General features: G+C 38.4%; 1 protein-coding gene across 3 annotated transcripts in view; it reads left to right on the forward strand.

The window, feature by feature from the left end:
- Positions 1-149: 149 nt before the first annotated feature.
- ITPR2 (inositol 1,4,5-trisphosphate receptor type 2) overlaps positions 150-24,455 on the forward strand; it is a 493,421-nt gene continuing 469,115 nt past the window's right edge. The window contains exon 1 of one of the 3 annotated variants that reach the window (XR_009265827.1): positions 150-602. Coding sequence is in view for 2 of the 3 variants with exons in the window: in XM_058743294.1 (XP_058599277.1) it covers positions 511-602 (92 nt within the window). In the remaining variant the exon portion in view is untranslated. The remainder of the gene's footprint in view (positions 603-24,455) is intronic. The other 2 variants (XM_058743294.1, XM_058743295.1) reach the window with 2 other exon arrangements.

The raw sequence follows: 24,455 nt of genomic DNA on the forward strand, positions 1-24,455 counted from the left end.
CACCTCCTTTCCCCGGGCTCCTCTCCTCCCCTCAGCCCAATGGGCATCGCCACCTGGTCCAAAAATTCCCCCAAGGGGACCGAGCGGCTCTGCCACCACCAGCTCCTGCAGGGCGGCGGGGACCGCCGCGGTGGGGCGCAGAACGAGGAGGGGACCCGGAGCGGGGGAGCGGAGGAGGCGGGAGGAGGAGCAGAGGTGTTGGAGAGAAAAGTTCTGAAAGGAACAGGAAACCTGCCGGGGAAGCGGCGGCTGCGGCTCTCGGCCCCCCCCCGACCCCCAGGGCTGCGCACGTCGCGGGGCGTCCGCCGCAGCGGCTTCGCTCCGGGCCGGCTTCCCCGGCGCGGGGGCAGGGCTGAGCCACGACACTCGGTCACTCAGGCCGTGCCCTTCGCTGCCGCTGTCGGCGCTACAGCTGTGCGCTCCGTTCCGCCTCTGCCGCGGCGGCTCCCCGGAGACGGCGGCGAGGGCGCAGGGAAGAGGAGGGACGTCTACTTTGGAGCATGAAGCAGCATGTCTGATAAAATGTCCAGCTTCCTCTACATAGGGGACATCGTGTCCCTGTACGCGGAGGGCTCGGTCAACGGCTTCATCAGCACCCTGGGGTAAGCCGGGGACGCGGGCTGCGCAGCGCCCGCGCTCTCTCTCCTGAACCATCCCCGCCCCTGCTCGCTCCGCTGCGTCCCCCTGCTCCCGCCCGAGGGGTGGCCGGGCCGCGCGGCTGGGTCTGTGCGCCCGCGGACAGCGCCGGGCTCTCGGCTCGCTCGCAGGAAGCTGCCCGGAGAGGCACGACTTTCTCAGCAACTTCGTAATCTCAAGCTCAGAGACGCATCAAAAAAGGAGGAAGTGATTCAAAAGCCCCGAGACAGGCCCTGCGAAGAAGTCTTCGCTAGCTTCTCCAAGGGTTGTTTTCGTTAAACGTGTTTGTTTTCCCGAAAAGGTAGAACAATACTGCACCTCTCCCGGTCTTGGCGAGCGACCACCCCCAAGCCCCTGTCTCTCAGGGCAGTCGATAAAAGTCCGTGGCCTTGGACATGAAACTCAGGCGACGTGGTGAGCCAAAGTGTGGCTTTGCCCCTGCGGGGGTTGCTCACCGTCTCGTCTTCTCTGAAGTAATTTCCTTTCGGCTTTGCCAAACCGGGACTTGCCGTCAGGGGTAGCCCAGGGATGATGACTGCAGCTCTGTGACCCTTAGACGTCTCTGAGGGCCTCCTGGTTCTAAAACGCAGACCTGCTTTTCCCCTGTCCCGGGCCTTGGCCCACTGAAATCCTGAACTTCTCCTGGAACTCAGCCAAGTGCAGGGCTCTTGAGATTCGAGCTGACTTATGAATGGGGGAAATAGCTATATAAACATAACATGTGCTAGTTGGTTAAATAGGACTTCCTTGATGACTAGTATTTTCTCTCTGTCCTGATTGTGAATACCAGTTAGCAGTTTAAATATGCACGCGGCAATGTGTTTTCATGCGCACGCATTTTTTTTTTTTTTTAAATTTTTATTACCTTGCGGTCTCAGTACTTCAGACTGCCCACTCTTTAGGATTTCAGGCTGCAGAACTGGTGTTTCCACTCCTGGCTGGTCACTGTTAGGTTTTAGGGCACATGACTTAACATGCAGTGTCCTTGGACCGTGACTGTGAGCCATATTATAACGGAGTGGGTGCCTACTCGACCGAGGTCGTGGAAGTCACCAGTGCTTACACAGTTTGTGTTAATAGTGCATCTCCCCCGTAGGTGAAGGAAGGGAGGTAGATATAATTGATTCCCTTTAAGGTCAATGTTAATCGTGAAACTGAAATGGGTAAGAAAAAATATCAGTGGCCAGTGTGTATGTTGGGTTTGTAACTCATGAGCTACCATTTGTTCCTGACAGAATTCACAGTACAAGGACATTTTTGTGCCCCCAGCACCATTTTGCAGATGAACTCTGTTGCACTTCACCTTTCCCCACCATAGACTCACTCTCTGGGTGGTGGGTAAGCAGGAAGGGCTCCAGGGCCAAAATGCTTAGGGTCAAATCCTGGCTTCTCCATGTGTGAATCTTATGACCGTGGGATGGGCAAGTTACAAAATTGCTCTGTATCTCAGTTTTCTCATGTCTAAAGTTGGGAAGAATGATGGTTTCTATCTCACAGGGCTTTGGTGAGGAAGAAGTGAGTTAATATATGTAAAGCGCTTAGCACAGTACCTGGCACATAGTATGCACTTATGTGTCAGCTATTGTAATTAGCACTACCTTGGTTCCTGTGAACAATAGTTAACACTGGTAGACAAAATGATAAAAAAAAAAAAAAGGACTAGGAATAGAGTATAAAGCCTAGACAAACAAAAGGCCATGTGTTTGTAGTGTCTCATTCAGCAAAGGTATGTGTTTATGTATCTATACACATAAAGAGTTATAGGTGGTAAATCAGGAAGCTGCTGCTTCAGCAGTTGTGGACTCTGTCCTGCTCATTATAGAGATCAGGGAACTCAGGGGAAGAGAAATGAGGTGACTTACCTAAGAAACAGAGGATATTAATGCCAAAAGCTGGAACTGTAACCCTGTCTCCAGATTCCCAGCCGAGTGTGTGTTTCTTTGGCGACATATCATAATCTTTAAGCCTTGAGAAAAAGAAAGCTCTCGACCTTTAATGTAGTGTATGTTTGTGAAAATATTTATTTGTATCCAAATTTCTTGCTGGTGTTTTGAAAGTTGCGTTTCTACAGAACATGTGTAGTATTATTTTTCTGTTAACAAATTGAGTCTTGTTGAGGTTAATATGACAAGACCTCTGTGTAGCTCGATTCTGAGGTGAGGAAGGATCTTCAGAAAAGCTGCCCTTGGTGAAGCTTGGTGCTTTGATTGGATATTCTTTTTCTCTAACCTGTGGAGCTAAAAATTTGGCTTAAAGTTTTAGCTCTTTATCCATTTGACACTTTTTTTTTTTTTTTTTTTTTTTTTTTTCAAAAGCAAAGAGCCTTTATTCGAGCTAGCTCGAGCTCAATCCCCTACCTGCACCGACGCAGCGGTGAGATACCAGGGAGAGAGCCATTTGACACTTTTGATAGCATGATGGCTTTTCAAATTCAGCTTAAGAGAGTAGTTAATGAGAATTTAGTGGATAAGCATTTCAAGGTAATTCTTGGTAAAGATAGTCATCTGCAAACAAATTTTGTCTGATTTGAACATTTAGTGTGTAAGGAAGTTTTGGAGGATATGCATTATTATCATTTTGCTTTGGGGAAGTTTTGCAATAAGGTAATGAATTTTTCTGTTAAAAAACCGATCAGTTTCATTCTTGAAGAGTTTAGCAGGCTCCTCTTAGAGATACTTCCTACTGGAAATGTGGGAGGAATTTTCTTAGGCTCTGTGACTGAGCTTCCAAGTTTGATTTCTCAGTGTGAGAAATTAGAATGCCCCAGTTGCAAAGATTTGCATTTCCTCTTTTTTCTCCAGTTATCCTTTAACCAGTACGTACCTGATGTTTCTGAATCCCGAATTGTTGCTGACTGAGGTATTTTTCTCCCAGCTTGTGTAGGTGCAAAAGGGGCCAGTTTGTATTTTGTAACTTAATTTTTCATCTAAACATCTATTTAAGAAACACTTATATTGATTTAAGGAAAACTGCTTTAAATCCTGTAGAATGAAGATGGCGAATATATTTTAAATAAACAAATTTCTGGCTAATGGTACATTTTAGGGTTATAATTTCTATTTTTTAAAAGGAAGGGAGGGAATTTTGGGAGCTGCTGTACAATTTTAAATGCAGTGGTAATAGTTCCTTCTTCCCTTTTCTATTTTCTTTATCCTGAGCCTCGCTTCCCTGGTTATTGCCACATCTGACACTTCATATTTCTGAATATGATATCACCTTGAATATGATATCAAGGTCAATATCACCTTGACCAGTGATTAGGTACCATCCAGTGGGAATGAGCATAGCAGGACTTCCAGGGTGGGTGGGATAGAATCAGTAAAAAGGTATTTAACTCCTTCATTGTCTATTCTCCATATGGTTGAAAGGTTAGTAAATGACACATGTGCATATGAGTGTGTGTGTGTGTGTGTGTGTGTGTGTGTGTGTGTGTGTGTCTATATATGTATAAGTGATTGCTGCTTTTGGCTTGAGGTTTCTTCGCAGGATCTACCAAGAGTCAACACCCACTAGTTAAAGTCTCAGCAAACTATCAGATGACACTCATTGATGCCGTGACTACAGAGCATCATAATAATCTCTTAACCAGAGTGACAAAAAACTGGGGCCCTTATCTTTACTTGCTGCTTGATTTTTGGCCAATTCAGTGAACTTTTCAGTACCTTTGTTTCCATGTTCAATGATGGACATTAGGTAGGGTGATGGCATGTCACACAGTTTATAATTCTACCTTAATTCCTCGGATGAATAAAACTATAAATGCATACCTTTTATTGTTCCCAATTATAGTCCCTTGACTTTCCCTTCCTGATCTTTTTCTCTGTTTAATGTTTTTGGTATTTAAATATTTGCAGATTTGGTTTATTATTATCTTTTCTTCTGTCATTGAATTATGCTACTCTTATTACAGTTTTAAGATTCTTTTCCTTACTAGGACTGTCTGATCAGTGAAGAAAGAGTCAAGTAGATGAAGCAAGGCATGGTTATAGTCAACTTCTATTTTAGAATAATTTGCAGATTATCTTTAGTCTTTCCAACAGAACCCTTCCAAGTTAACAGCCAGTATTTCCTGCTGTAACTAGCTGTATAAACTTAGCTTTGTTTTGGTTGAGGCATATGCTATTTTGATAAAAAACATCTAAAAATCCATTGAATATTTGCATGCATGTTCAGTGGAGAGGAAGAAGACAGTATAATCTTGAAAACTTAGCTGTTTTGGAAAATCTAAGGGTTAGTAGTGTCATGTTATGGAACTTGAAATCTGCTCAGGTACAAAGACAGTTTCTCAAGTGGTGAACATAAAGTCTATTTTAAGCTAAAGTGGACTGTTTCTTAAACTTAGAAGTCATTCCATAAATGACTTCTCTTTTAGCTTTTAGACCCTCTCTTGTGGATAGCTCGGTCAGGTAAACAACCATCCCTCCTCAAATGCCTGGCTTGGCTCTGATAGACTGAAACTCACAGGCAACTGCTTGATCTTTTTCTAGGTTTAACAGAAGCTTATTTTATTTTATTGTATTTTATTTTTTGCATAGGTAACACATTTCATAATCACACTGTCCCCTTGGAACTGTCCTTATACAGATGGTACAAGGGTAACTTACAGAATATAGACAGAATACTATAGACTCATAATTTAAAACTGAAATTCCAGGCAGAGGGTGTGTCTTCATATACAAATATAGAAGAAGAAGTAACAGTGGACATCTATGACAAATTTATGGCATAGTAACAGAATGAATTTTACTCCTTTTTTTTTTTAACACCAGATCTTGGTAACCGCTCATCAGATTATAATGAGAAGTGTAACTTTAATGATCATTCATTCATTCATTCAATGGATAAAACTCTGCTTTTCAAATGTATTGATGCCTTTTTTTTTTTGTGGTTATCTTTCCACTCCCATGCAGATTTAGACTGGAAAGTTTTCAATATATGCCTTCAGAAAACCATAATTCTACTTGAAAAATACAAAACAACATACATGGGAAATAGTGACAGAAAATAGAACAGCATGTTAGCAGTTATGGCACCACATGGTGAATGGATAGGTGATTTCCATTTTCATTTTTGTATCTCCTATATTTCCCAGGTTCTATATATGTTTCTGTAATTAAACATCTATTACTGATACAGTTGGGAAAGCTAGCCAAAGTGAAAGTGATGTTTTGAAAGAGTCTTCAATTTCTTATTACTGTTAGTCGACAGTATTTATCTTAAAAAGCATAAATAAAGCATTGTACTGGTCATAGTCTGCAAGAAAACTGCAGATGAGGAAACTGCATGCCACTGAAATAGATGGTCTTATGTTTACTGTGAACCCAACTTGTTCCTAGCTATTATTGGTATTTTAAAATGTATTATGGGAAAATGTTTGACCAGTAATGCTGAGCAGTTATGAATGATTGATTTAACTTATACAGTAAATAGATAGTTTGTTTTATTTTAGAAGTCTGTTTATACATGTAAGAAGTAAGCACTTTAGCATGGCCGACTTGTTCATGTTCATAATCTTAGTAGTCACAATGAAACTTTTATTTCCTGAGTCAGCTTCTATAGGCGATAGTTTGTGAAGGATTTCTTTTTGTGTAGGTATGATTGAAATATTTTTCTTAAGTATCTTTGAAATGGATGATTAGCTCTCTCAAAATTCAAATCACTCATTGGTTAACAATGGCGATTTTATAGTTTATACTAACACACACCCACAGAAATCCAACCCTGAATAAGAATAAATTAAATTATGAGGCTATTTACAAAAAAGTTTAACCATAAAATTGAAAATGTGTCTACATCACGCATCAAGTCCATGTAACTTTCCTTGTGAGGTGGTTTATGCTGGAGCATGCTGCAGATGGAATCATTAATTCACTCAACAAATATTTAAGGAGCCCTGACTATGTGCTTGGGATACAGTGTGAAGATATGCTGGATCTTATGTAGTTTGTGGATTCCTTTGAGAAGTTGGCTAAGACCTATGAGAGAGTTTATGTATTTGGCACCTTCTTTGCTCTCAGTGCTATAAATGCCACAGGGTAAAGAACTGTTATTTTAATCTTTGTATGCTTAGCACCTCACACAGTTCCTGTTTAATAAATGTTTGTGAAGTCAGCGTAGTAACTATTTAGTGATGGAGGTGAGACTGATATTGAATAACCACAACATAAGGCAATTCTTTTCAAATGTCATAAAGATGATTAAAAACAATATTGTAAAGAAGTCAGAAGAAGATTCTGTTGCTTCTTGCTGGTGTGATCTCGGTGGGGGGGGGCGCTTCGAGGAGGAGGTCGTATTTAAGCTGAACTTTGAAAGATCATTAGGATGGATATTTGTCTCAAATCTGTACCCATAATTTGAGCACGTATTATTTTTTTATTTTAGAGAGAAAGAGAGAGAGAGGGCATGGGTTGGGGAGGGGGGCAGCCGGAGAGAGAGAATCTTAAGCAGGCTCCTCACTGAGCGTGGAGCCAGACGCGGGGCTCAGTCCCACAACCCTGGGATCATGGCCTGAGCTGAAATCAAGAGTTGGATGCTTAACTGACTGAGCCACCCAGGTGCCCCTTGATATATATTTTTGATGTTTTTTTTTTTCTTCATTTAAAAAGAGGCTTGGTGAAATTTTTCTGTCGATTTTTGATAGCTCCAAAAAAGGAAGCAAACAATTGGATATTTTTGAGATATGAAAAGATAGAAGACATGATCTAAGAAGATATTTTATGCTAATTTCCAAATATGAGAAGTTTAAGTTTGGCTCAGATCCTCTGAGTTGTTTAAACTGCCTTCAATCTTTGTCACATACACTGAATTTACTGAGACCCGAGATAATGAGGGCATGTTATAAAGAAGAAACTTGGGAATTATTTGGGGGAATTTATACAATGCTTCCAGCTTCTTAGGATATTATATATTTACTCCTTTCCCCTTATTTTTCCTTGTCCCCAGTGTTTCATAGTTTTTCTTCAGGAATCATGAACCTAATTAGAGTCTTACAGATCCCTGGAAATTTAGGCAATAAGGACAACTTTTTATCTAACATAGTTCTAAATTTCTTGGGATGCAAAAAAAAATAGTTTTGTTTTTTGTTTTTTTTGCTTCATACTGCCTATGACTGTTCAATACACACACACACACACACACACACACACACACACACATTCACACTTGGTATAGAATACCTTTCTGGTAGGTATGAAGCCCTCTTTTTTTTTGGTGCATTTATAGATAACCATGAATGAGGGGAAAGGCTTAGGAAGTGAGCAAAGCATACTCTGAATACATGTCTAAATTCTTAGAATTCAAATGTGTTATTGAGATTCTATTAGTAAGATGTTTGATCTCCTATTAAAATATCCTCATAAAAATTTCTTTGTGAAAATTACAAAATGCTAGACTTTTATTATATATTAGTTACCCAAAACAATTCCTCAACAGAGTCCTAGAGAAAACTGAAGTTTTTAATTAAGTAATTTCCTGGATATCTAGCCCTCTAAGACCTTGTGGTAGTGACTAATTTTGAAACAATCACTAAAGACAGACACTGCTACTCTCCAAATGTTATTGAAAAGAGGATTCATCAAATTATGTAGGGAATTACATGGATCATCAGAGCTAAATAGAGCACAAACAGAACCGACAGAAACAAAAAAATAAAACTGGACCATAAAGTCGTTGATTGGCTTTTCTACTGGCAAATCAAAGTGTATTGCAGGTTTTTCCTGCTATTTGAAAGTTTACTTTGTCATTTTCCTTTACAAACGACCTATATTAATACCTAATTTTCATTAATTGAAAGAAATCCAAAGAGAATTTTTGCTTTTATGTCATGGTAATTGCTTCTTTGTTTTCTGCCATTTTGGCTTGCAAAAGCTTTCCTAGGAATGCTCTATTTTCCAATAGTGGGGTGGGGAGGAGACCTGTTTTTGTACACATTTCTGAGCCTAAAGTGATCTCCAATTCATGTTCCAACTCACCTTTAGTTAAATTATTTACAAACCTTGTATTGAACTGTCTTGGATCCTCTTGAAAAGAATCTATCGGTATCCTTTGCTATCCTCATTCTTATGATCTGATCTCAAAAGCCCAAAAGATTTGGAAAGCAAAAGATACTTGCATATCATTTTCCCACATGGATAAAGCTTAGGAATCAAAAGTCTATATTATATTAGAAGTAAGGTTCTTTTGTTTGTGAGGAACAGAAACCATCTCTGGCTAGCTTAAGCAAAGAAGGAAATGTTAATTATAAGGATACTGGAGGAGCTCCAAGAAATTGAATGATGAGCTCAACAACTGAGCAGTAAGACAGGCTGCTGCTGTGGGAATCTTAATAGCAGAAACTTCTCTCTGGGTTCTCCGTTTACATGACCTGGATCCACCAGCAATTCCTATACTTTGCATCTTCTTAAATTTCATAATGTTGAGTGATGGAGTTTGTCTCCACTCAGATTATTCATTCATTAAGGTGCATGAACAATGCCAGGTTTGATTATCACGGAAATCACTGAGCAGAGGTGTCTGATTTCTGCTGGCTTCTGGGCAGTGTGGTATGGGGAGAGAGCTAAGGGGATTGTGAGCTTAGATCACTACTTTGTAGGTAAATAGTAACTTCCTAAGTGCCTTTCTAAATAAATTGTGGTAAAATACATATAACATAAAACTTGCCATCTTAACCATTTTAAGTATAAAATTCAGTGGCGTTAATCATATTTACAATGTTGTGCAGCCATCACCACTATCCATTTTCAGATTTTTCATCATCCCAGACAGAAAGTCTGTACTCTTTAGATAATCACTTTCCCCACTTCCCCTCTGTGACTCCTAGTCTACTTTCTGTCTCTATGAATTTACCTATTCCAGGTGCCTCACATAAATGGAATCATACAATATTTGTCCTTTTGTGTCTGGGCTTATTTTACTAACTATAATGTCTTCAAGCATCATCCATATTGTAGCATGTACCAGTACTCCATTCCATTTTATCACCAAATAATATCCTATTGGAAGGATTTAGCATGTGTGTTTATCTCTTCATCTGTTGATGGTTATTTGGGGTTGATTCCACTTTTTAATTGTTATGAATGACGCTGCCATGAATATTCATGTACAGGTTTTTGTGTGGATATATATATATTTTGTGTGGGTATATATTTTTAATTCTTTTGGGTATATATCTAACAATGGAATTGGGGGGTCATATGGTAACCTCTTTCACATTTTGCCTCAGCCTTTCCTATTCTCCTTATCTTGCTCTACCCTTTACCCCCCTACTATCTTATTATATACAATATAATTTACTATTTAATGTACCCATTGTTTATCATCTGTCTATGAACTCTTTGAAGGCGGGGATCTTTTTGTTTTGTCAATGAGTTTCTCAAGTGCTTGGCTCAATAAATATTTATTGAATTAGAATATATATATTCTCAGGGCACCTGGGTGGTTCAGCTGGTCAAGCATCTGACTCTTGAATTGGGCTCAGGTCATGATCTCCGTGTTGTGGGATTGAGACTGCATCAGGCTCCGTGCTAAGTGTGGACCCTTCTTAAGATTCTCTCTCCTTCTCTCTCTGTTTCCTCTCTCCACTCCTCCTTCCCCGTCCCAAGCCGCTTGTGTGCACACTTTCTCTAGAATAATAAAAAAAGAGAATATATGTATTGTCAAATCTCTAAGTAGCTGTTAACATCAGTCCTTCTCTGGAAAGAAATCAATATAATTGTTCTTATTAAATGTTTTGAGAATCTATATAGGTAATTCTTTTGAAACACATGAAAGTTGCCATTAGTTTTATGGTGCCATTAAACCTCAGTATAATAGGTAGTTCAATAATCTCTTGGGTCATATCTCTGCACCTACCTAGCCCAACATGTGATAAATCCTATAGTCTAGAAAAAGTAATGTCTATAGCCTTGTTTAATAGCCACATGAAAGAAAAGTTGATATTTCAGAAAGTTCGATTTTGTTTTTAATGTGTGCAAAGGGTGAATTTGTCATCTCTTTCTCTTTGTGGATAGTATATGATATATCCAGGGAGACATTTTGGCAAAAAAAGTTTAGTTTGGAATAATTTGCTAATATGAAACCGGAGAATAGTTGGAGAATTTATAGAACTTAAGAAAAATGGAATGACAACTTGTAATTTTTATTTTTGAAATTTAAGGATAAGTGTCTGGAAAATTTAAAAAGTAAGACAATGTCATTCTATTTCCTTTAGTTCTAATGTGCCATGATCTTCTATGATAGGTGTTTAAAATGTAATATTTTTAGAAAAGTACATTTGAGATGAAAGATACAAAACATGATCAGTTTTGCTTCATTTCTGTAACATCCACATTAATTCAGTGGAAGTACATCACACCAATTAAAGACAGTGACTTAAAAAATATATTATACAAAGCATCAACACAGTTACATTAGGGATCCAAAAGAAGTTAATGATTTAAGGACTAGCTACTTGTGTTTGGCTAAAGTGTTCAAGGTCATTGCTGATATCAGGGACATAACTACTTAAACATTTGCATTTCAAGTAGATTTTTGGCTTCAACCATGTTTTCAAAGAGGGTAATTTCAAACCTGGTTTGTTAAAATAGGCAGGAAATGTAAAGAAAGGAATTTTGTTGTTTTAAGGACTCTATGCTTGTGGCTAGGAATGGTAAATATTATGACATTTTTAAATCAAATTAAGCCTCATTGTCAATGAAAGTGTTAGTTATTTAAAACTTTACCAAATTAATCCATTTCTAGGATTAAGAACAAATGAAAATAGAGCCTCTATTTACCTTTCTTCACTATTTACCTGGCAGGACATGATTTAATAGTTGAGTTCTAATTCTAAATTCATGTGAAGAATGAGCCTCCTTTCCCAATCAGTACAAATGAAGTCATTGTTATCTGTTAGGGTGAAACCAAGTGCTTATTTCCAGTCTTAGCTGCTAAAGAATCTCTCAGAAAGGCTTTTAAAAATATTATCAAATTGCAAGTATAATAACACTTTGTTAATTATTGAAGAATCTGAATAAAGAATTGTTTAGATAAATTGTCATGTAGGACCTTTGAGAGGCAGTAATTACCTTGGCATATAAAGTTATACTATGACGGTTTTCTAAAGAGTGTGGGGCACCTGGGTGGCTCAGTCAGTTGAGCATCTGACTTCAGCTCAGGTCATGATCTCACGGTTTGTGGGTTTGAGCCCCGTGTCGGGCTCTGTGCTGACAGCTCAGAGCCTGGGGCCTGCTTCGGATTCTGTGTCAGTCTCTCTGCTCCTTCCCCACTCATGCTCTGCCTCTCTCTCCTTCAAAAATAAATAAACATTAAAACAATTTTTTTAAAGACTAGATCAACATTCATATTGCACTTTTTTTTTCAAAATGGAATTATAATTAATATGATAAACTCTAAAGAGTTGATGCCAACTGCATCATTTACTTTGAGACCAATTTAATTTAGCAAAATACATTTTAATTTCAGTTTCCATATCAGAGACTGCTAGTTATTCTCTCAAATTCATTTTTCCTTTCTTCCTTTTTATTTATTTATTTAATAGAATTTATTGTGAAATTGGTTTCCATACTATTTTCTTTTCTTCCATACTAACAGAAGTATTTTAGTTTGTGGGTGCCTAGAGTAAAGACCACATTTCCCAGCCTCCCTTGCAGCCAGGATGGTCATGGACTATACTTGGAGGTCGGGCCTTTAAAGAAGGCTTTTATTGCCCTCCTCCCCACCCCACCGCCTTCAGTTAATTGCAATATGAGCAGGTAAGAAACCATTTTGAATCATGGTGATAATAGAGCATCTATAAATGAACCTGTTCTCTGGATATCCTCAAATCCTGGCTTGACTATATTCTAACAGATGATGAAACTGGATAGGCACACAAAGGCCAGATCATATTCCCCATTAGGTAATGTGAAGCCATTGAAGGATTTTTAAGCAGGATAGTGAAATGATAAGGTTTTGCTGTAGGGGGATCAGACAGTGGTAAAGAGCAAGAATAGAATAAGGTTGGAAATGGTAGACATGGGAGGAATCAGGGTCATATGTAAGGCAGCCTGAGCCAGGCAGCTGTGCTGGGGATGAAAAGTAGCTTATCATAGAATCACTGAAGGGACAGTATCTCTGGTAGTGTTTCACTTACCAGACCTAAAAAGTTTCATAGATTAAAATATTCATTGTGACTTTTGAGGCTTTATTTTAAGAATGAAACACATGGGGTGCTGGGTGGCTCAGTCAGTTAGGCATCCGACTTCAGCTCAGGTAATGATCTCAAGCCTTGTTGAGTTGGAGCCCTGTGTCTGGCTCTGTGCTGACAGCTGAGAGCCTGGAACCTTCTTCGGATTGTGTTTCCCTCGCTCTCAGCCCTTCCCCTGCTCCCCCTGCTCCTGCTCTGTGTCTCTCTGTCTCTCAAAAATAAATAAACATTGAAAAAAAAATTTAGAAATTTCTTAAAAAAAAAATGAAACATATAGAAAGAAGTTTCTGTTTCATTTGCTTATGTTTGGATAAAATGTCATGAAGCCCAGCACAACCTCACGCCTTTTGGGGCTCTGAGATCCAAGCCTCATCTTGTTCCATGCTTTCCTCTGCTGGCTCTCTGCTTCAGGCACAATGCTTCCTTCCCCCTCCCCTTTTTTTTAGGTGCACAAACATTCTGAGCTTCCTCTTACCACAGGGCCTTTTCACACATTTTCTTCTCTGTCTGGTAGGTTTCCTCACTTAACCCCATGCCTTTCACCTAATTTATACCTATTCATTATTCAGATTTCAGCTCAGTGACCCTTCTGCAGTAAACTTTTCCTGATCTCCCAGACTGTGTGAGTTCCCTTTCTATATGCTCATACAGCACCATACTTTTTTTTTTTTCCTTCAGAGAGTTTATCACAGCTATAGTTTTAATTTTACTTAAGGTTACTCTGTAAGGGCAGAGACCATGTGTGGTTTTGTTCACAATCATGTTCCTAATGCTTCACACAGTATTTGTCAGATAGTAGGTACTCAGGAAATTTTGTGTTTGATTCAGACAAACCTGGTTTCAAATCACACTGTACCTCTTGATACTACCTTAAGAAGGACTTAACACCTGAAACCTCAATTTCTTTATCTGTAGAGTGGGATTATTGCCTAGTTTATACTATTGTGATAAGATTAATGGCAATTAACATATGTGGAACACTTAGTAAGAATCAAACCCTTAGCATCAGGCGCCTAAATTAAATAGGGTAGAAACCATAAATATTCAAAAAATCAACATGAGTCTCCTTTTGGAAGCTTGGTTGACTTCAGAGTGCATCGATGTTGAAAGTTCTGCTGTATTATGTTTATAAAATTTTGCAGTAAAACAATTTAAGCTGGTGTTTGTTTAGTAGGCTGTTCAAAGGCACGATGCCTTATCTATTATTTATTTTGGTTTTGGCTTTTTTTTCTTCCTTACTTTGATAATGCACGTCACTAAATTGCAAGCACCTACATTTATCTTTTATTAGTTTGATGCCTGCTATCTTTTTGATGTAATGGGAACACCTGAAGTGTACCAACATTAGTAATAACCTTAGAATTGCTTGGCATATATATGTATGGTATATATATGTATATATATATATGGCATCTATATGTATATATATAGGGTATCTATATGGCATCTCTCTCTCTCTCTCTCTCTCTCTCTCTATATATATATATATATATATATATATATATATATATATATACCCTGTCTTCCTTGACTAGAATTTTCAAGTCTTGTTACATTTTATTTATTTGTTTATTTATTTATTTATTTATTATTTTTAAATTCTTAATTTAAGTAGGCTCCACACCCAACGTGGAGCTTGAACTCACCACCCTGAGATCAAGAGTCCTAGGCTCCACCAACTGAGCCAGCCAGGCACCCTAAGTCTTGTTACATTTTAAAGACAACATATTATTTTAGTTGCTAATATTTCTTCCCTGGTAGAACATAGTGGTAAAAGGAAACAATTTTGTTTAATTTATTGAAACAAAAACAAATGTTTGCTTTGGAGCCATGAGAATAGAGGTTTTGCACAACTTTTCTCTGGACAGCTGGTGCTACTATACTTCTCTAGTCTCCTATGGGCCAAGATCTCCTAATGAACTTCCGTGAATGGTTGAGGGATTAGCAAAAACTGCTATCTAATTTGGATAATTAATCAATTTACAAATAAACAAATTTGCCTAGGATAATCTTATTAAATTTTGAACAGTGACTAATCAAATTTTGATGGCCTCTTATCTTGGGAATACTAACGATTTTTAGACAAAATCATGGGGGTCTGAAAGGCATAGAGAGTGTCTCTTATATATACCAAACAAAAAAAATGATGCAGGCTGTAGCCTTCTTTTAGATATGCCATAAAAGGAGATTTTACTATTTACTGGAATCTTAATATATATATATATATATATATATATATATATATACACACAAACTATTGAAGAATCCTTATAAATTAAAGCATTAAAAAACACTTATACCCTCCACTTTATTTTTTTTTAACTTTTAAAATGTTTATTTATTTTTGAGAGAGGGAAAGAGAGAGAGAGAGAGAGACAGAGCATGAGCAGGGGAGGGGCAGAGAGAGGGGAAGACACAGAATCCGAAGCAGGCTCCAGGCTGTGAGCTGTCAGCACAGAGCCTGATGTGGGGCTCGAACTCATGAGCTGTGAGATCATGACCTGATCTAAAGTCCAACAGTGAACCAGCTGGGCAGGTGCCCCATACCCTCCCACTTTATAAACTCTTGTTTGAAAGTTTCTCCCTGATGCTTCCTTGTAGCTAACATAAATTCCTTATGTTGCACTTTGTATTCGTTTGCTATTTCTAGACTAGAGTCATGGATAAGAGCTCAAAAATGTCACATTCCTTGTTATGATAGAACTAGTGAATTTGAAGACGCTTTATTAATCAGGCTGTTTTTTTATTGAAAGAAACAGAAGACCCGGTTGGAACAATTGTCAGCAGAGAACTTTGTAATCAAGGTAACTGAAGGGTCTAGTCATAGGTTTGTTACAGACTCCTTCCCTTGATTCCATTTTGTCTGGAGTGTTAGTTCCATCCTCAGGCAAGCCTCTGCCTATGGTGACTGCCAGGCTGCTAGCAGCTTCTGCCTCACAGTACCCTATCCTCTTAGCCCAGAGCTGAAAAGAGTGCCTCATTTCCATGAACTCCAGAAGTGTGCAGTTGTCACTGTTGCAGTGACTAGGATAATGGTCCCATCTTTGGCCAAACACTGTGGCCAGGGAATGAGATGCTCTGCTTACAGGGATGATACCATCATGCCCTGGGTGGGAGAAGAGCCCATCTCTGTTATTCTGTCAGGGTTCTGTTGCCAGAGAAAGGCAGTGGGTGCTGGAAAGGCAAAGACAACACGTGTCCACGGCAGCCAGATAGGATTCTCTTACCGTCCAGGAAGCCACATTTCCTATGTCCTTCCAATCAGGTTTTCAAATGTGAAGACTTTAATTATCTTTGGTGTTTATAGAAGACTATTTCTGTTTCCAGTTTGTTACTTTGGGATTTAAACAATTTTTTTTAAATGTTTGTTTATTTTTGAGAGAGAGAGAGGGAGAGACAGAGAGACACAGAGACACAGAGCATGAGCAGGGAAGGGGCAGAGAGAGAGAGAGAGGGAAACACAGAATCTGAAACAGGCTCCAGGCTCTGAGCTGTCAGCACAGAGCTCAATGCAGGGCTCAAACGCTGCAACAGTGAGATCATGCCCTGAGCTGAAGTCGGAGGCTTAACTGACCGAACCACTCAAGTGCCTCAACTTTGGGGCTTTTTAATGCTAGCACTGTTTCAGATGGAGTTTACTTTCTGACGAAAAGGAGAATTACGTGAGTACTTTTGCATGCCATACTAAAGCCTCAGGTCTGGTCTGGTCTAAACTTCCTTGGCATCAGCTCTTGAAGGAAAGGACTCTGAGGAAATCAAGTGTCACTGTGAGAGGTCAAAGAGGGAAGACAGCAGTTTATTGTATCTAAATGTACCTAAATGATACCTTAACAATGTTGTTACAAAATAAAGAGGGAGTTTATGAAGCAGACTTTTCAAAGTAAGTACCTTATTCATAAGCACATGAATCAACATGCTTTGATAAATGAATCTCATCATGAAAGTATATGCATTAGAATCTCTATTTCTTTTTTCTTTAAAAAAAATTTTTTTTTTTTTAACATTTATTTACTTTTGAGACAGAGAGAGACAGAGCATGAATGGGGGAGGGTCAGAGAGAGGGAGACACAGAATCTGAAACAGGCTCCAGGCTCTGAGCTGTCAGCACAGAGCCCGATGCGGGGCTCGAACTCACGAACCGTGAGATCATGACCTGAGCCGAAGTCGGCCGCTTAACCGACTGAGCCACCCAGGTGCTCCAGAATCTCTATTTCTTAAAGTGAATTTTATTGTGAGTGTATCTGCTTTTAACGTAGGTAGTATTTGTTTAGGTACAAGTAGCTTATCTGCTTTATGGAATAATTGCAGCACGTCATGTATACACACATTAATTATTATGGTGGAGATGTATACAGAGCAGGGTGTAATATAGGCAGGATTTAAAATACAAATTTTGAAGGGTGCCTGGGTGCCTTAGTTGGTTAAGCATCAGACTCTTGATTTTTGGCTCAGGTCATGATCTCATGGGTTTGTGAGTTTGAGCCCCCTGTCCGAGCCTGCTTGGGATTCCCTCTCTCCCTTTTTCTCTCCCACTCTCTCTGCCCCTCCCCAACTTGTGCTTGCTCTCTTGTGCTCTCTCTGTCTCTAAAAATAAAAATAAACTTAAAAATAAAATACAGAGTTTGAAATTGAAAAATCATTAGCTTAGATCTCAAAAATCAGAAAATTTTGTTGTTAAAATACTTTCAAATAAAAATTTCTCCTGTAAAACCAATATATTTTGTGCCAGAGCTAGATATGAATTATGGCTCTTAATTGATATGTAATATTGAAATGTGATCTTTGGGTAATCTTTTCAGAAATAGCACAGTAAAATTTTCTAACTTAAAAAAAAATTTTTTTTTACATTTATTTATTTATTTTTGAGAGATGGAGAGAGACAGAGCACAAGTAGGGGAGGGGCAGAGAAAGGGGGACACAGAATCCGAAGCAAGCTCCAGGCTCTGAGCTGTCAGCACAGAGCCCGACATGGGACTCAAACTCACAAACTGTGAGATCATGACCTGAGCTGAAGTTGGATGCTCAACCGATGGAACCACCCAGGTGCCCCCCCCAAATTTTCTAACTCTTAAAAGTTAGTGTCTTCAACTCATTTTTTCCCTCCTATTTTAATATTTAAAATTGGGGTCCACTTTGAACTCCTGAAGAAACTGGTTGGTTATGATATAATTATCTAGAAATGATGTTTAATTTCAAAGTTGAGTCAAACCATTAAATAGATGTTTGACAATGAACTTTTAAAGGCAATGTGTGTTTTGGAAAGAGCTGTTTAAATGCTTAGGTTTGAATTCTACTCTACCTTGAAGAGGTTCTGAGAACTTGGGCAAATTATTTAATGTCTGAATTTACTTCTCCATCTTTAAATGAGGAGAACTAATTATACTTGTTCTCTGTTCCTCAGTGGTTCTTTGTGGGGTACGAAATGATGTTATACCTGTGTGAATATTTGAAAAGCTATACTGATACATGCCAGATGTTTTAAAAATTTGTATTAAAACTTTTTTCAATTTATTATTTATTTATTATTTTGAGCCAAACAAAAGCCATCTGGTGCTGGATTGATTTATTTATTTGTTTATCTACTTAAAATTTTATTTAAACCCAAGTTAGTTAACATATAATGTAATAATGGTTTCAAGAGTAGAATTTTGTATTTTTTAAAAATGATAAACTCATAAGGACATCACCTAAACCTACTTACTGAGTTGAATCATATTACACATTTAAATATCAATGGCTTCTTTTTCCAGATTTGCTATAATTTAAAAAGACACAAAACATTTCCCCTGTAGGAGTGATAAAAAAAAAAATAATGTTGAGTTAGTTACATAACCTAGTATTTTCTTGATTTATTTTGTGTTTATTGATGAAGGAACATATTCAGAGAAGAGAAATAATTTATTTTAGTTATATATGTGTATGTGTGTGTGTATATATATATAATTACATATATGTAATATGTGTATGTATACATGCCATATACATATGCCATATATATAATTACATATCTTGTTTTAGGCAGTGGTTTTAAAACTACACTCCAAACATCATCTGACTATGATTCAACAGTCATGGTTTTTGGAGTGTCATTAAGGTATACTTTTTTTTTTTTTTTTTTGAACAAAACATGAGAGACGGCGAGCAGATGCGGATTTAGGGTTTGCTGATTGTTAAAAAAAAAAATACTTGGTCAAGCTGTTTCTTCTAGCTCCAGCGTTCAGTGAAGTTTAAAGGGTGAAATACTTCCACACAATTAATTATGTGTGTAAATTAAAGTATCCATAAATTAAAAGCAATGTAATATTGAAGGAGGGAAAATAAAACGCTTCCTATCACATCCTTTCTTTTCCTGTTTTTAAATTCCAAGCTCTTTAAAGAAAACTTTTGCTACTTAGCAGTTGGTTCTTCAGGCCATGTTTGGAATGCTAATGAGTCTGGCCTAGTAACAGCCCCAGCACTGCCAAGTTGTTGGAATTTAGATGTTTTTCCAGTCATGGAAGAGGCTTTTGATTGGTGTATGAAAGGAAGGGAAGACTGAACATCCCTTGGTGCTGTGCTTGGAGAAGGGGAGAATTAAAGAGGGTGGACAAGGGGAAAATGGCGTTCCGGCTCTCTTACATTTAGAGAGAACTCAGTGGTTTAGAATATTGAATAAAGCAAGTGACCAAAGAGATGTCATTTCACTAATTTAAAGTTGAAATATAGGACACCGTGGGGGAAAGAAAGCTCTAAGGATTTCTGGAGACCATTTACTGTAGGGACTATCCATAAAAATTTCTTCGTGAGAGGAAACTAAAAAAGGAACAGGGGTTCTTTTGGTAATACTAAATCTCGGTTCAGAGTGAATCCTGTGCCTTTCACAGACCTTCTTCTGACAGGCTAAGTGAGACCATGAAGGTTTTTTATTCTTTATGATTTAGGATAATTTCTTCTTATCCTAGCAGGAGATGACACCATCCTGCATGGATGTGGCCTCTCAGTGACAAAGCCCTCTGTGTACAACCCAGCAACAACACACAGTTGAAGAATTGTTTGTCTCCTAATGGATGTATTTATTTTTTTCATGTAATTTGTTATTACGTACAGCATTATGACTTAATGTGCAAATTTAGAAGAGGTTTAAAAATGAAAAGCTGAAAGCTTGTATTGGTTTGTGGGAGAGAGTGAGTATATTACTAAATCTACATGTGTTCCTTATAGCATGTCCCGTAAGTTAGGTTGACCCTGGAGGTTTGTCTTTTTCTTCTTGATTAGGAGTTTGGTTGGAAACCATCAGTTTGACAAGATAATTGGACCCTAAACACAGTTCCTCAAAAAGACAACCTAAAAAATATTTTGGGTAAGTTTAAAGCTCAACATTATAGAAGAGCATTTACCAAAATGTAAAGTCTTACCAAAATACACATGAGATTGTGTATCCCCAGGGATATACCTTTTGTTGAAGAGTGAAGGTAGTGGGTACATGGTAAATATGAATCAGTGAATATCTGGGCAGGATAAAAAAAAATCATTGCGGACATTTGATTACTTGGTCTTTAGTTTCACTCACCAAAATGGCGGGAGCTTGAGAAAGAAGTTGTTTTGCCTTGAAAAGGAATCTGCTTTTGGTAGTCTAGGAGTAGGAAAGGCCAACAAAATAAAAGCTACCAAATCACATTCTTAGGGGAAGTTTTTGTGAGAAAATAGTCACAATGAGCCAACTGCTGTTTAAACATCTTCAGAAGACCATTTTTGAGTAAGGAAGGGAAAGCAGTGACCCTGGTTCCTGTTTTTCTTTTCTCCTCTTTTCTTTTCTTTTTTCTTTTCTTTCTTAACCAGACAAGAATCTGATCAATATCAGTTTAGTAAAAATCCATTTTGCAGATGAAAAGGATATACTTTTCCTTTTGGGTCCAGGAAGAGCAAGTGTGAAACAGCCTATATATATGCTTCAAAAGGAATTAGAAAGTAGGTACTGAGATACTCGCATCCATTCAAATGATGGGCAGAATGTAGAAGATGATAGCTTTTTTGAGCTTGTCTTTGTTTTTTTCATTCATATTATTATTTATTCTTAGTTTTAAAATATAATTTATTGTCAAATTGGCTAACATACAGTGTGTAAAGTGTGCTCTTGGTTTTTGGGGTAGATTCCTGTGATTCATCACTTATATACAACACCCAGTGCTCATCCCAACAAGTGTCCTCCTCAATGCCCATCACCCATCCTCCCCTCTCCCCCACCTCCCCATCAACCTTCAGTTTGTTCTCTGTATTTAAAGTCTCTTATGGTTTGCCTCCCTCCTTCTCTGTTTGTAACTAGTTTTTTTCCCCTTCCCTTCCCCCATGCTTTTGTTAAGTTTCTCAGGATCCACATATGAGTGAAAACATATTATATCTGTTCTTCTCTTGAGCTTGTCTTTATAAAATTATTTTCCTCTGATTTAAAATTCTAAAGATGAGGGGCGCCTGGGTGGCGCAGTCGGTTAAGCGTCCGACTTCAGCCAGGTCACGATCTCGCGGTCCGTGAGTTCGAGCCCCGCGTCGGGCTCTGGGCTGATGGCTCGGAGCCTGGAGCCTGTTTCCGATTCTGTGTCTCCCTCTCTCTCTGCCCCTCCCCCGTTCATGCTATGTCTCTCTCTGTCCCAAAAATAAATTAAAAAAAAAAATAAAAAAAATAAAATAAAATTCTAAAGATGAAGATTATAACTTCAAGAGAAGATTTTTCGTATTAATTTCCCCTATGACTTTTCAGAGTTATTGACATTTTGCATGTTGCAACTTGATTGCTCTTTAGTTCTATTAAATTATAATATAGAAACTTTCAAATTCAAATTACATTGCTAAGGGAAAAAAAATAAAGTTGGCTATTGATAGCAACATTTGTAAGCTGGGCCCTTTAAAACTTCATGGTAGGGGGAAATCCTCCTTTTGAGGAGTTCTTTGCTTCCCACTAATTTTTAAAAAAATCACTGAACTATATGTTGACCACAAACAGCATCCTAAGAAGATAAGACTATATGTGTTATATATAGGAGAGTCTCTAAATCCTCTTCTCTATTCAGCCCTTTAAGTGCTAATATTTGAGATGCTCTCCAGCATATTAGGGGTTAAGGCAGTCAGCTATTAGCTATTAGTTTTGTTTCCATAGAAAAAAGGAATTATTAAAGGAGTTAGCTTCATAATATATTTTAAAGGATAGTGATATTTCTGGGAAATGTCTGTTAAATAATGTGTGTCTTCTTTGAACAAAACTATGTAAGGTTAAAGGATGAGAATTTCCATAAAAACTTCAAGACATCTTGACTCTAAGGTATGCTTATGTTCTAAGAGTTTTCCTTAATTTTTGGGAATCGTATGTCACTTTGAGAATCTGAGGAAATTTATGTTGCAACTCTAATGTTTATTTTTGAGAGAGAGAGAGAGAGAGAGAGAGAGAGCGAGCACGAGACGGGCAGGGGCAGAGAGAGAGGAAAACACAGAATCTGAAGCAGGCTCCGGGCACTGAGCTGTCAGCACAGAGCCTGATACAGGGCTCGAACTCATGAACCGTGAGATCATGACCTGAGCTGAAGTCAGATGCTGTACTGACTGAGCCACTCAGGTGCCCCTATGTTGCAACTTTAAATGAGTATACAAAGACACAAGAGTTTACCCATGTTTGAGGGCATTCAAGACTCCCTGAAGATCACCTGTTGGATTGCTGGACCCAAGTTTGGCAGCCCTTGTCCTAATGTGCAATAATGGCTCTTACATTAAACTGTAAGCTTTGCGTTTGGTTTGTATAACACTCTGTTATTTCCTCAGTGCCCAAAACAGTGCCTGGCTCAAAATCAATGAATATTTGTTGAATGAATCAGTGACAAAATGGACATTTTAAATTTTGGACTTATTTGGTATGTGGCTAACATAATTTGGATTTTCTGGTTGCTTATACTTTACCAGTTCTGTACTCTATGAGACCTTCATTTACTTCTTTTGCAAGGGATATAAACCCATTTAGTTTAAGTGCAATAGGAGCTTTTTGGTTTGCATTACCGGGGAGTCCACGAGGAGGGTCTGGCTTCAGGTTCAGCTGGGACCAAGTGTTCAGTTGAAGGGACCAAGGAGTCAATTGAGGAGACCAGGATTTTATCTTTCTTTCTTAACTTCTTCCCTTCTTGTAGGACTTACTCTCTGGCAGACTTTTTCTTTTCTTTCTTTCAAGTTTATTTATTTTGAGAGAGAGAGAGAGAGTGTAAGCTCATGTGGGGGAAGGGCAGAGAGGGAGAGAAAATCCCAAGCAAGCTCCATGCTGTCAGCACAGAGCTCAATGCAGGGCTGGAACCCAGGAACTGAGAGAACACGACCTGAGCTGAAATCAAGAGTTGGATTTTTAACTGGCTGAGCCACCCAGGCGCCCCTGGCAGACTTTTTCCATTCATAGTGAGGAAAAATGATTTCTGGCCATTCTAGGCCTACACTTTCTCTCATAATGCTTGATTTTAGAAGGAGGTAGAACCCTCCCTTTTCCTTTCATTGTTCATATCTGCTTCTGTAGAGGCACTTTGGCCCTGCTGGGGCTGTCTCATACCCTAGGTCTCATACCCTCCCTTGGGTTGTAGAGGGATCCCATTGTTACTTAACTGTACCATGTTAAGAATTACTAGGTGGGAAAGGGAAGTTTCTAAAAGGTTAAGAGGCAGAATAAAACATAACAGATGTCTAAGGCACACTTCATATATGATAGTTTAATTTAAGGTGGATATTGTGGTCTTAGGATGTCAGTGGTTCATTGAGTGTCTTTTACTGAGCAGCTGGTTTTCTGGATGTTATCATCGAAGACACTTAAGCCCTCAAAGGAATTGCTTCTGCAAGCACTTCTCTTGCAGAATTTTTGATAATTAAGAGAATAAATACCAACATTTGTGTAAAAGGAGGAAAAAACTAGGAGAGCATAATAGGAATCTAGTGAAACCTATCATAAGGCTGCTTTCTTCAGACTGCAGAGGTTGAATTTGGATTTACCAGATGTGATATCAAGTCTGGCTTTGGCTTTTCACTTTCCCTGTGGTCCCTCCAGCAGGACATTAGTATGGACTGGGCATACTGTGCTTGGCAGGGCTCATAAATGGCACCAGTGCAGGTTGACTTTGAGTAGGAAGGACATACTTTGAAATGTACAGGTATCATTGAAATAGTTTTCTAAATATTTTATTACAGGAGAAAGCATTCAATATCAATGACCAAGATTCCAAGTGACTACAATTTCAAGTATTCTTTACTATGTATTTCATTCAAAATTGGTTTTCTAATAATTCATATATTTTTTTCTTTGAAAAGAAGAGGAATATTTTTTTGATGATTATCATGAAAGTTTGAGAATATCACTTAAGATTTAAATACATTCAAAACTTAAAGACATATTAGGATAAATTAAGATGGCTTAATATTTAAAGGCATAATGTCCTTGGGGCACCTGGGTGGCTCCATCAGGTAAGGGTTTGACTCTTGATTTTGGCACAGTTGGTGGGATCAAGCCCCGTATCAGGCTATGTGATGACAGTGTGGAGCTTGCTTGAGATTCTGTCTCTCCCTCTGGCCTCTGCCTCTTCCCTGCTCACACTCTTTCTCTCTCTCTCTCAAAATAAATAAAAAACATAATAAAAAAATAAAG

Source organism: Neofelis nebulosa, chromosome 8, assembly GCF_028018385.1.
Source record: "Neofelis nebulosa isolate mNeoNeb1 chromosome 8, mNeoNeb1.pri, whole genome shotgun sequence".
In the NCBI taxonomy this organism is placed as follows: domain Eukaryota; kingdom Metazoa; phylum Chordata; class Mammalia; order Carnivora; family Felidae; genus Neofelis; species Neofelis nebulosa.